This window comes from Plutella xylostella, chromosome 24 (genome assembly GCF_932276165.1).
Source record: "Plutella xylostella chromosome 24, ilPluXylo3.1, whole genome shotgun sequence".
Taxonomy (NCBI): domain Eukaryota; kingdom Metazoa; phylum Arthropoda; class Insecta; order Lepidoptera; family Plutellidae; genus Plutella; species Plutella xylostella.
In genome coordinates, this window is record NC_064004.1 from 1278039 (window position 1) to 1291502 (window position 13464).

The 13464-nt window shown below is 38.2% G+C and overlaps 1 protein-coding gene across 1 annotated transcript in view; it reads left to right on the forward strand.

The window, feature by feature from the left end:
* Positions 1-13464, forward strand: part of LOC105383464 (protein slit) — a 177611-nt gene that overhangs the window by 87458 nt on the left and 76689 nt on the right. Inside the window, exon 2 of the mRNA XM_048629716.1 lies at positions 2476-2775. Coding sequence (XP_048485673.1) covers positions 2594-2775 — 182 coding nt within the window. The 5' untranslated portion in view covers positions 2476-2593. The remainder of the gene's footprint in view (positions 1-2475; positions 2776-13464) is intronic.

Consider the following 13464-nt stretch of genomic DNA (forward strand, 5'->3'; position numbering starts at 1 on the left):
CCTACTATGTGTCGTTTTGGTGTTCCTATGATGTACCTACAAAAAAAATATCAACGGAACCCACGTAAAAAAAGGTGTCAAAAAATTGAAAACTTATTTTTTTACACAAAAGACCACAGAACAAATCGAACGCACCCTTTTCGTCCTCTCACCGAGGCAAAGGAATTGACCCATACAGCCAACAACTTTCTATAATTCTATTCCTTTTTCAAACCGCGCATCGAGTGCTTTTGATCGCTGCATTACTTACTTTTTATTTTTAAATGGCATGTAGTGGAGTGCACTCGGTTTTTATTGGAATTTTATTAGTTTGAAATTGAAATTGTAGCTTTTTTAACTTTGATCTCACAAATAAACAGTTACATGTATATTATGTAGTCCAAACCGTTAGCAATGAACATTAAAAATGTTTTTTGTTGGTAAAACCCCAGTAAAACTAGTTCTGAAATCGTCATCTATGGTTTTTTATATTTTGTTTTTTTTAATTACATTTTTAGCCAAAGCTTTCCAAAAAAGTATAAGTACTAAAAGACATTAATATTGACTTATTTGCCAGCCTGTATTCTAATGCTCGAAGTTAGGTCAAAGCCTAATAGTAAGATATAGCAAATAACAATAATACAGGGTGATTCTTTCGTAGGTGCATATCCGGAAGTATGTTACAGAGCTCTTCATTCTGAACAACTTTTGTTATTTATAATGACCTTGGGGCATTCTCGATAAAATAAATCTACTCCCCATACTATCCCCTAAGCATCTTTTCTTATTTCGTTATATCCCAAGGTCATTATAACAAAAGTTGTTCAGAATGAAGAGCTCTGTAACATACTTCCGGATATGCACCTACGAAAGACTCTCCCTGTATACCTACCATTTCACTGAGGAATGCAACTCAGTAGCCAGTACCTTAATATTCAACGAACCACAGTCGCCTGCAAAGCTGCATCTATGTTCACAGAGTATGCAGATGCGATATAAATTGGCACAGTAAATTGTCAGGGGCCTCTAAGTGAGATGGACGCAGGACACGCGAGCCCGTTAGAAAGGACCGATTGCAAAAACCGCAGTTATTATTCTGAGGTTTCTTCGTCACTGGCTGGTAATTGTCTATGCTCAACTTTGTTTTTTGTTTTTAAGGATTTTGACACTTTTAAAAACGTTAAATTTAATACCGCGTAGAATGTTACGAAGTTGCAACGTTGCAACCACTCAACAACAATTTTTGACTACCCTTTGAGCAACGTTGCAGCTTATTAGTTAAGCCTCTTACTTTTTTGTTGACACAACACTACGCCGCCATGACAGTTCGTTAGGTTGTCTGTCGGTACACTCGCTAACACAATTGCTGGCCGACGCTGATTGGTCTAATTGTATCCGACTGTACGGCCACGTTCCATGTTTGAAAATTTAAGACGGTTAACTGTTTGCCTAACTGGCTTTTAGGGTGAAGTTATGTTGTTATAGGTATTAGAAATCTAGGGTTAATGGTTTTGGATCCTCATTATGCCGTTAAATACTTATTTAACAAGGTTCGCCTTGATTAAATGAAATATGCAGCAAAAATAACGGCATTTAATTAACAAGGATTGTTTAAAATTAAATAGTATTAGTAGTAGTATTTTATGTCTGTTTAAGCCAAATGGGTTGTTACTTAATTGAGTTGTGTCAGTAGTGACAGTTACAGTGCCACCACCGAACATTAGCAATTACCAATCCTTAAGCACCGTCGCTCGCCTGTCAAACAACTGTCAGATCTATACATATTGTTACGCCAGGTTTGATAAGCGGCGCTGTTTAAATGTTCGGTGGTGGAAACCTCACAGGCAATTACATAATACATAAACATAAACTCAAATAGTAGAATCGTATATTATTATCTGCTTTGATAAAGTAATAATATTATTAATCTTTGTTCTTTTTCTTTAAATTATTTTTTACCATTATGTCGTTATGATATTCATGAGGCTTTTATAAATTTCAAAACTTATCATCTAATATAATCAAGTGATACTAGCTCACGTAATATATTTATTGTCAACACTTCATGTAGCCTGACTGGACTAAAAACATATTTCCTCTTATAGTACAGGCTAGACCTAGTTTAGGTGGAATAAAAATTGTATCCAACATATTCTAACCATTACACGTACCTACTTTACTTAAGTTAAGTCTTAAATTGTGTACCTATTAGCGTTTAATAAAAAATTGTTAGTAAGTACCTGCCTATAGATTTCTAATTGTTTTAAATTATGTTAATAACGCAGTAATAAGGTAAATGTAAACTAACATAATTATGTGTAATATGTGTTGCATGTGTTTTTTAAATAAATAAATTTTGAATTTTTTTGAATTTGAATAACCTATCCTGAACCTGTTGTCTGACACAGGCATTTATAAAAAAAAACTGTCTAGGTAGGTAACTAACTATTTATTATTTTCTACCTATATATAACCTACTTTTTTCCTCTATTCCAGATAATAAGCAGCGATGGCGCCGACCACAATGTTTCTAACCTAAACGCGTCACAAAACCGTTACAAAAATTACCGCGAAACACCGCGCCATTTTGTTCTTGTACGCCATTTTGTCCAAGATGGCGTCCAAAAGCGTGATCCGTTCGTTGTTCGTCGGGATAGTGGTGTTGTTTGTGGCGAGTGTGAGAGAGAGCTCCGCGCAATGCCCCTGGGCTTGCACGTGTCAGAGCGAGACAGTTGATTGCTCTCACCGCGGGCTTTTTCAAGTGCCCAAGCATCTGCCGGCTGATGCTGAGCGAATGTAAGTTTTTACTTTTTTATTATACTAAGGGCCGGTTTCACAATGTCTGGATAACGGCTACCCGTATGATAAAATAGTTGCTGTCACTGTCTAAAAAATAATAAGAGAGTGACAGCATGCCATTTATCCATCAGGTAACCATTAACCATAACCAGACATAGTGAAATAGGGCCTTAAGGTTTTTAATTTTCAGGTTTAAACTTTGTCAATATTTTCAAACTAAATAACCTAAACACTGTGAATTCTCAACCACGTAGACAATGGAGGAATTTGCTGTGTCACACATGGCATAGAGCCACAATCAGTAACCCCGACATTCAATACTAAAAGTCGCATAACTTTGGAACGGCTAAGCCGATTTCAATAAAATACGGATTTTAAGAAAACAAATTGAACATCGGTTCAGCCGTTTGTGAGCTACGCTACTTCAGAAAGATCAATGACAAAGGAATAAAGAGAGGACCTGGCATAAAAATCGGTACTTAAAAATATATCGTCGTCTCTTTTTAACTTATTGGTGTTATCCTACGTAAAAAAGGACAACAGTAGTTTTGTCTTTGCCTAAAATTACAACATTGCGACCGGTCGCCATGTTGATTGACATCCAAACACAAGGTACTTCAGCTGTCAAACAATTTGTTTGTTTACATTTTTCAAGAAAAAAGCCGCCATTTTAATTGACACCAAAGTTTAGGTAGGCGCATTTTTTTCGTGGATATGCCATGTCCTCTCTTTATTCCTTTGTCAATGAGACAGATACACAGACACAGACATCACAACGTCATTACAACACGCTGTATAGAGTCAAAATAGTGAGAAAAGTAGTTCAATTTTAAGTCCGATCACCTCTGAAGTTTTAAGTTGTGGAATGTAACACACAAAAAAAAAAAAACACGCACTCACGCCTTGTACTAATGTACTCCCTTGCGGGGTAGGCAGAGGTGCATTGCTGCACCCACTTTTCGCCAGAGTGTTATGGTAGTCCCAATGTAATAGGGGGCGGGCCTATTGCCATTTTACGGGCACATCCAAGACCCGAGAACAAATATCTGTGTTTAAACAAATATCTGCCCCAGCCGGGAATCGAAGCCGGGACCATCGGCTCAGTAGTCAGGGTCACTAACCACTACGCCATTCGGTCGTGGAATGTAACCTGTTACATATAAAGGAAGTTTTCTATTTTCCTTATGAAGGTGCACAAAGGTATATTAACATAAACCTTAGGGGGTTTCGCAGGGCCACAGAGTATGCAAAATTAGAGTAAAAAATAAATAAAAAATGCTACGTTACCAAGGACTAGTTGGAAAGGGGGCGATGAGTTTCCATAAAATAAATAAGATGATCAAAAGGTGTAGTGGCTAGTGACCCTGACTACTATACTGAAGGTCCTGGGTTCGATTGCCGGCCGGGGAAGACGTTTCTTTAAAGACAGATATTTATACTCAGGTCTTGGGTGTTAATATGTAGTATCTGTGTAGATAAATCTGCTATCCGATCCACACACTCACGCCTTGTACTAATGTACTCCCTTGCGGGGTAGGCAGAGGTGCATTGCTGCATCCACTTTTCGCCAGAGTGCTATGTTAGTCCCAATGTAATAGGGGGCGGGCCTATTGCCATTTTACGGGCACATCCAAGACCTGAGAACAAATATCTGTGTTTAAACAAATATCTGCCCCAGCCGGGAATCGAACCCGGGACCATCGGCTCAGTAGTCAGTGTCACTAACCACTACGCCATTCGGTCGTCCAGAGTGCCATCCGATCCGATATCCATAATATTACAGGCATTATTATTTGTCGAGTTTGGGCTCGGATGGCCGTGTGTGAGATGTCCCCACATAATAATATTTATTATAATACTGCCCTACCTAGCTGCTACTAACTAATCCTAATCCTAATCCTAACTAATATTATAAATGCGAAAGTAACTGTGTCTGTCTGTCTGTCTGTCTGTCTGTTACTCTTTCACGCCAAAACTACTGAACGGATTTGAATGAAATTTGGTATAAATATGGTCTAGACCCTGAGAAAGAACATAGGCTACTTTTTATGCCGAAATTCCCACGGGAAAACTTTTTAAGGCGAAGCGAAGCTCGCGGGAACAGCTAGTTTATTATAATACTGCCATACCTAGCTGCTACTAACTAATTTGTCTATATTGCGAGTACTCTGCACCAAGTATACCCATGGAGGTTCCCCAATATGTAGTTTGTAATAACTTGCCACTTGTACAGTCGACGACCGAATGGCGTAGTGGTTAGTGACCTGACTACTGAGCCGATGGTCCCGGGTTCGATTCCCGGCTGGGGCAGATATTTGTTTAAACACAGATATTTGTACTCGGGTCTTGGGTGTTGATATTTATATTTAGTATCTATCTATCTATTATATTATTATTATTTATGTATTTGTGTAGATATATCAGCTGTCCGACACCCATAACACAGGTTCTGCCTAGCTTGGGGTCGGATGGCCGTGTGTGAGATGTCCCCACATATTTATTATTATTTATTTATTATTTATTATAGTCAGCCGCAAAAGTGTTTCGCTCTATTCTATTCTCTGTGGTTCTATTCGAGTACCTGCACCGGGCTCTCTCGAATGGAACCTTTGTGCATATCCCTTAAGTCTAAACTGCCTTCCTAAGCTTGGACCATTTTCCACCACGCTGGTCCACTGCTAAACAAGCGTACTGCTCTCAAGCGGCTGTAGAATGTCTAATAAATAATAATATTTTTTTATGTAAAATTTTGTTCTAACACTCGTTAAAAATGTTTTATTTTATTTTCTTTGGTAATACCGCCACGCCAGTATTTTTGCTGCCTCTGTGGTCTAGTGGTAGAAGCTTCGCTTCATGACCCAGAGGTCCCGGGTTCGATTCCCGGGTGGGACCATCAATTTGTGTTTCTAAATTGTGGTTCTAAGTTTGGTTAGGACATAGAAGGCTGATCACCTGATGTCCGAAACAGTGAAACGATCCATGCTGTCGGATGGGCATGTAAAGCAGTCGGTCCTGCGCCTAGCTCTCTCCAGTCGTGTCGGTCAATCCGTCCCATTGGGTTATGAGAGTGATGGAACAGAGAGTGCTCCTGTGTACTGCGCACACACTTGGGCACTATAATCTACTCCTGCGTAGATGGCTGATCTCAATTGAGATTGGCCGCCGTAGTCGAAATTCGGCTAGGAGGACATTATTATTTTTGCTGTCAACAAATTCAACAAAACCTACAAGTTTTGGTTCCTAATTAAAAAGCAGGTGTATTTTTGTAGAGAAAATTAAATTTGTGGTCTACAGTTCTACGTTTCTACTTTAAATAAAAAAATTTGCACAACTTTACATTAATAAATACCTACTTACTAAAGCGTGAAATCCTAACTAATATTATAAATGCGAAAGTAACTGAGTCTGTCTGTCTGTCTGTCTGACTGTCTGTCTGTCTGTCTGTCTGTCTGTCTGTTACTCTTTCACGCCAAAACTACTGAACGGATTTGAATGAAATTTGGTATACATACGGTCTAGACCCTAGGAAAGAACATACGCTACTTTTTATCCCGGAATTCCCACGAGAAAAACTTTTAAGGCGAAGCGAAGCGCGCGGGAACAGCTAGTTAAAGTATAAATAGCGCTTGTGTGCGCGACAGTACTATTCGCTCGACTAGATATTAGCATCATATTGGCGGGGCTTCCCTCCCGACACTTGTAGACAATATGTCACAGTCCACACCCTGTAGTTGTATACAGGACTAGCTGTTCCCGCGAGCTTCGCTTCGCCTTAAAAAGTTTTCCCGTGGGAATTCCGGGATAAAAAGTAGCCTATGTTCTTTCCCAGGGTCTAGACCATATGTATACCAAATTTCATTCAAATCCGTTCAGTAGTTTTGGCGTGAAAGAGTAACAGACAGACAGACAGACAGACAGACAGACACAGTTACTTTCGCATTTATAATATTAGTTAGGATTAGGATAATTAACATAACCAAATTAGCATATTGGAAAACACGGAAAAGAGTACTAAAGGTTTTTTTTGTTCGCCCCTCCCCACCGGAAGTCATTCGGCCCGCTACCGTCGCGCCCTCTACTTCCGGTTTGTAAACAAATAAAAATTCGTTCAAATTTTCTTTTTCGGGCTGCGTTGGGATAGGCTACTTTCGCTTGACGAAAAACTAAAAAAATATTTTTTCCCCTTTAATTTTATGTAGGTACCTACATACTTATTGCAAAATAATACCTACAATATAAGGAAATATATTTTGCTGTTTTTTTTATCATCATCAGCCAATAATCATCCACTGCTAGACATAGGCCTCTCCCAAGGAGCGCCACAACACTCACAACACACAACCCACTAAAACATTTTTTTTAATGAACTTTTATATAAAGGGACTAACTCGAAAAAACAAATAAGACATAAGTATAAAATTCTCTACTTTTCAAATCCTCAAAAAGCTCTGCTACGGCGAATGCGCAATTTCCTAGTTTTCCAATAACTCCCAGCAACTGTCTTTATGTCAACACGGGACTTGGGTTTAATGTCAACACTGTCACTCCACTAGTGGCACTCTGACAGTCCCTAATGTCAGTTCGTGTTTGCGATCAAATATCTTAGAGAACCGTTCAAAGAATAAGTGCCAATTTCTCCATAGTCGGTTAGAGCATAACCAGGGAGTAGTGGTTAACTTTTGACACATCTGTCATGGATTTTATATGGAGATGACGTTTAATTTATAAATCAAGCCCTGTCGGTTATATAACCGATTATGGAGAAATTGGCACTAAATAAGGTAAACATATAAAAAAAAAAAACACGCACTCACGCCTTGTACTAATGTACTCCCTTGCGGGGTAGGCAGAGGTGCATTGCTGCACCCACTTTTCGCCAGAGTGTTATGTTAGTCCCAATGTAATAGGGGGCGGGCCTATTGCCATTTTACGGGCACATCCAAGACCCGAGAACAAATATCTGTGTTTAAACAAATATCTGCCCCAGCCGGGAATCGAACCCGGGACCATCGGCTCAGTAGTCGGGTCACTAACCACTACGCCATTCGGTCGTCACTTATAAAGACAGGGTTATATACGAGCAAGATGGATTGTCAGTACAAAAGAAACGTCTCGACAAATATCACCCTAGTTCTACCACTGGGCTCTTATTTTGAACTAGCTGTTCCCGCCAGCTTCGCTTCGCCTTAAAAAGTTTTCCCGTGGGAATTCCGGGATAAACAGTAGCCTATGTTCTTTCTCAGGGTCTAGACCATAAGTATACCAAATTTCATTGAAATCCGTTAAGTAGTTTTGGCGTGAAAGAGTAACAGACAGACAGACACAGTTACTTCCGCATTTATAATATTAGTTAGGATTAGGATTAGTTAGGATATAAACTGGTGGCTCGCTTGCTATAGTTTAGTTATTTATACCTAAATAAATGAATCCTAAGCTAACTTCCTAAATACACTGCCGGGCAATTAATAAGTTCCACTCACAAAATGCCAGCGACAAACGAACCCAATTTTTTCAAAGATTTCATTTAAAATTTTAACAAAATATTACCGATTACCGATTGATAATGTCCTGATGCTCTGTAAAATGTACTTCAATGTTGCAGAAGACGGCATTAAGCTAGCTTTTTCCGTTTAGAAGTAATTTGGTGCTTTTCTCAGTGGAACCTTTTCATTGCCCGTGAGTGTAAATATAAAACATCGCTTCGCCTTAAAAAGTTTTCCCGTGGGAATTCCGGGATAAAAAGTAGCCTATGTTCTTTCTCAGGGTCTAGACCATATGTATACCAAATTTCATTCAAATCCGTTCAGTAGTTTTGGCGTGAAAGAGTAACAGACAGACAGACAGACACAGTTACTTTCGCATTTATAATATTAGTTAGGATTAGTTAGGATAAGCTTCCAGACATGTTACTCGTACGAGTGTAATGTCTTCTACAATTTCGCAAGACACAAATAAATTTGGCAATAAAATTGTCGACGAGATCCTGTAAAGATTAAATTGCAGACATTTCTTGTTACGTTACATGATATAATATTTATTAAAATTTAAGTATACGTTTTGTTTTGTTTGTATGAAATATTACTTAAGCAAGTGGATATGTACTCCGATATGTAACACGCATAAATTTTGGTCGGCCAAGCCGATTTTGATAAAATATATCTAAGAACACTCGGGGTAACAAACAAAAGTGAATTCGGTTCAGCCATTTTAGAGATAAGCTTCCACAGACAGATAAACAGACACGTTCACCGCTAAACACCTTACTTTTCCGTCGGATCTTTAAAATAAGCTCTTACACTTTAGGTAATTCTACCTATATTAGTATCCTAACTAATATTATAAATGTGAAAGTAACTGTGTCTGTCTGTCTGTCTGTCTGTCTGTCTGTTACTCTTTCACGCCAAAACTACTGAACGGATTTGAATGAAATTTGGTATACATACGGTCTAGACCCTGGGAAAGAACATAGGATACTTTTTATCCCGGAATTCCCACGGGAAAACTTTTTAAGGCGAAGCGAAGCGCGCGGGAACAGCTATATATTATATGTATACTAGCTGTACCCGCGCGCTTCGCTTCGCCTTAAAAAGTTTTCCCGTGGGAATTCCGGGATAAAAAGTAGCCTATGTTCTTTCCCAGGGTTTAGACCGTATGTATACCAAATTTCATTCAAATCCGTTCAGTAGTTTTGGCGTGAAAGAGTAACAGAGAGACAGACAGACAGACAGACAGAGTTACTTTCACATTTATAATATTAGTAAGGATAGTAAGGATTAGTAAGGATATACCTGGTAGAGGTCCAAGCTGCACCTACTTTTCAATAATATGTAAAGTATCAGTAAGTACTGATAAAACAGAGCATCGAACCCGGGACTTTCGGCGCTTTTTAAAAATATTTTTATTTTAATCAGTTATCCCGGACTTCCCCTAAACGTTTCTGTCGTTAAAGATACTCGACTTAGGAAATAAATAGACCAATGATACCCTTCTTGAGTTAGAACTGTGAATGTGGGGAGATGTGACGATCGTCGTGTTTTAGGCGGAAAATTATAATAATACTTGACCCCTCTTTAATCAAAATATCCTTCCATCCTAAGGTTGTCATGAAAAAATCGCTTTAAGCGATAAGACCGCCATTTTTGTACATAGTTTATAGTATTTAAGTTATGTAAGTTTCTTTTATGTGTGTGTGTACAAATAAAGAATATTCTATCTATCTATCTATCTAATACAGGGTTATTGGTATGTAAGAATAAAATTTTCGGTTTTAAGTTGAAAATTTTGGAAATGGTTAAATTTCGGATAATGCATTATAGGGTTCAATCGACTGGAAATGCCTTCCTCTATCACCTCCTGAAAGGATCAGGTGTACTTATCAATAACCCGTATATTTATGTTGGATCAGCTGAAAACCAGCACTGCTGTAGCCTCATTAATAATAATAATAATAAATAAATATGTGGGGACATCTCACACACGGCCATCCGACCCCAAGCTAGGCAGAACCTGTGTTACGGGTGTCGGACAGCTGATATATATACACAAATACATAGACAGATAGATACTAAATATAAATATCAACACCCATTGTCTACAGCTCATGCTGAGCTGGTGCCTTTTTGACGTTCTGGAAAGCAACCTGTGTTATTGTTAGTTTTGTACTGTATTTTTTGTTGCTGTTTTAAGTAAGTCAAATTAAAGTTTCTTGATCTTTAAATATTTTTTTTTTATATATTTAAACAAATTCTTCTCCTATTGTCGGTGTCTGAAACAGCTTCCTCGCTCGAGGCGGTAATTGATATTAATTGTGGGGAGGTCCGGGGCGAGCGGGAGCGGGCACTCGGGGAGGGTACCCGGGTTCCGTAGCTACTTCAGCAAATACTTACTTAGATATAAAAAAAAAAACACGAAAACACGCACTCACGCCTTGTACTAATGTACTCCCTTGCGGGGTAGGCAGAGGTGCATTGCTGCACCCACTTTTCACCAGAGTGTATGTTAGTCCCAATGTAATAGGGGGCGGGCCTATTGCCATATCACGGGCACATCCAAGACCCGAGAACAAATATCTGTGTTTAAACAAATATCTGCCCCAGCCGGGAATCGAACCCGGGACCATCGGCTCAGTAGTCAGGGTCACTAACCACTACGCCATTCGGTCGTCAGCTGCGGTTCCGTAGCTACTTCAGCAAATACTTACTTAGATATTTGGAGGAATAATGAAAATGTAGAGTTAGATTTTTTAAAATATTAATTTGGTATAATGCCGTACGGGTTGCAGGTATGTAATTTATATGTATACTAGCTGTACCCGCGAGCTTCACTTTGCCTTAAAAAGACTAGTGTTAAATCTAATTAGACTATGTGTTAAAAACCCAGGTTGTCAGCTAAATCCATACCAAATTTCGTTAAAATCGGTTCAGCCGTTTTGACGTGAAGAAGTAACAAATACATACACACATACAAACTTTCGCATTTATAATATTAGTAGGATTATTTTGTGGAATCTTTTTTTTCCTACCTATAATCATTTTTTTAGCAGAAATGGGTGGCGATGTTGGTGGTGGTACGAAGTAAATATAACTTTACTCTCTCTCTCTCTGAGCCTTCTACAGGGTGTTGCAAAAAGGGTATACTAAGCCGAAACCTACATGTGCAGCATGTTATATCTAAGCCCGAAACTGAAATCAGAATTTGAAAATTCGCGAAAAAAAAAAATCTTTTTCCATAGAAACTTTGTTGGTCACGTGACTTTTACTATGGAAAAAAAATTATTTTTTTCGCGAATTTCCAAATTCTGTTTTCAGTTTCGGGCTTAGATATAACATGCTGCACGTGTAGGTTTCGGCTTGGTATACCAATTTTGCAACACCCTGTATAGTCCACTGTTGGACATAGGCCTCTCCTAACGATCGCCACCCCAAACGGTCACCCGCCATCTGCATCCATGCAGCGGCTTCCCGCTACCTTCCGCAGATCATCAGTCAATAAATAAATAAATAAATAAATATGTGGGGACATCTCACACACGGCCATCCGACCCCAAGCTAGGCAGAACCTGTGTTATGGGTGTCGGACAGCTGATATATCTACACAAATACATAGATAGATAGATACTAAATATAAATATCAGTCAATATAAAAAAACTGTGTAAATTTACAAATCACAATATAATTTTACACAAAATAACACATACTTTAGCTAAAATTTAATCCCGTCTCCTGTTAATTTAAAAGGCGATAATAATTTTGAGGATTTCCAAAAATGTCACCTCAACCCAACTTCCCCTTCTAAGCCATTTAAAAGTGCAAGATTCTCTTTTTCTTTTCCCTTGGATTAACAAAACGAAGTAGATGGAGGGTCAGTATAAAAGAAACGTCTCGACAAAATGACAAGCGACTTTTATCACTGAGCTCTTATTACTCAACAACGAGACAAGTATTCGTTGTCCTAGAATAAGCAATAGACATAGAACCTTGTTCTATGTACCTCATATAAGTACAAACTATGCTGCCAACACGTTTCTTTTGAGATCCTGTCGCCAATACAATAGTAATTTCGTAGATGTTGATTTGTTCCACCTCTCTTTCTGCCAGTTCAAAAAATGTATAAAAACAGCACTAATTGATTAGTTAACCTTCTCATGTTTGTCATTATTTCTTATGTGTAATTTTTGTTCATTTGTTATTTTTCATTTTATGTTTTTGTTCACTAAATGCTTTTATGTGTGTTTTTAGTCTGAGGAAACTTTGTTGGCATGAGTGTTAAAAGTAATCCTTATAGTAATTATTATTATTTTAAGCTGTTTGTTTCGCGAATAAATAAAACTAAAACTAAAACTATTACTTACTTCGGTTAGAAGATTTGTGACTTTATTCATTGGTAAAATGGTAAAACGGGTTGACACTGACAGTACACAAAATCCGAACAGTTTATTTGCTTGGTTTCTCTATGCGACACCACCATCCTTGTCCGTATATTGTTAATCTAAGACATTTCCTGAAGAATTTCTGCAGTGTGCGCCAAATTTTTCACTTCTTACGCCCACCATTGCTGTGATACATTGCAGTCTAAACGACTTCTGTCCATTTTGTTGACTTAATTAAGTCTAGAAAGCAAAACGGTGTAAGAACGAAAGTGATTACTTTTTTAGCTTTATATTTTACTAGCTGTTCCCGCGAGCATCGCTTCGCCTTAAAAAGTTTTCTCATGGGTATTCCGCGATAAAAAGTAGCCTATGTTCTTTCACAGGGTCTAGACTATCTGTATACCAAATTTCATTCAAATCCGTTCTGTAGTTTTGGCGTGAAAGAGTAATAGACAGACACGTTACTTTCTCATTTATAATATAAGTTAGGATTCTCTTTTTACCCGACAAAAAGAACAATGGTAATGTGGGCGGAAAAGGACAGTGTTATAAGTTTTTATAAAATCAACCTGTGAGTTCTTAGCGTGTCGGTGAGAAACTTTAGACACTAAAGTTTAGGGAATGTCACTGTACTGACTGTACTGAAATGATTATGCCCAGTTTCACCTTAGTCTGTTAGATCATTTAACATCCCTGTTACATTGTAATGTCATCAATTACCTATACCTCATCTCCATATTAAATTCTTGACAGATGTGTCAAAAGTCAACAGCTAATCCCTTGTTATGATCTAATATTTATTATAAAGTATTTATTT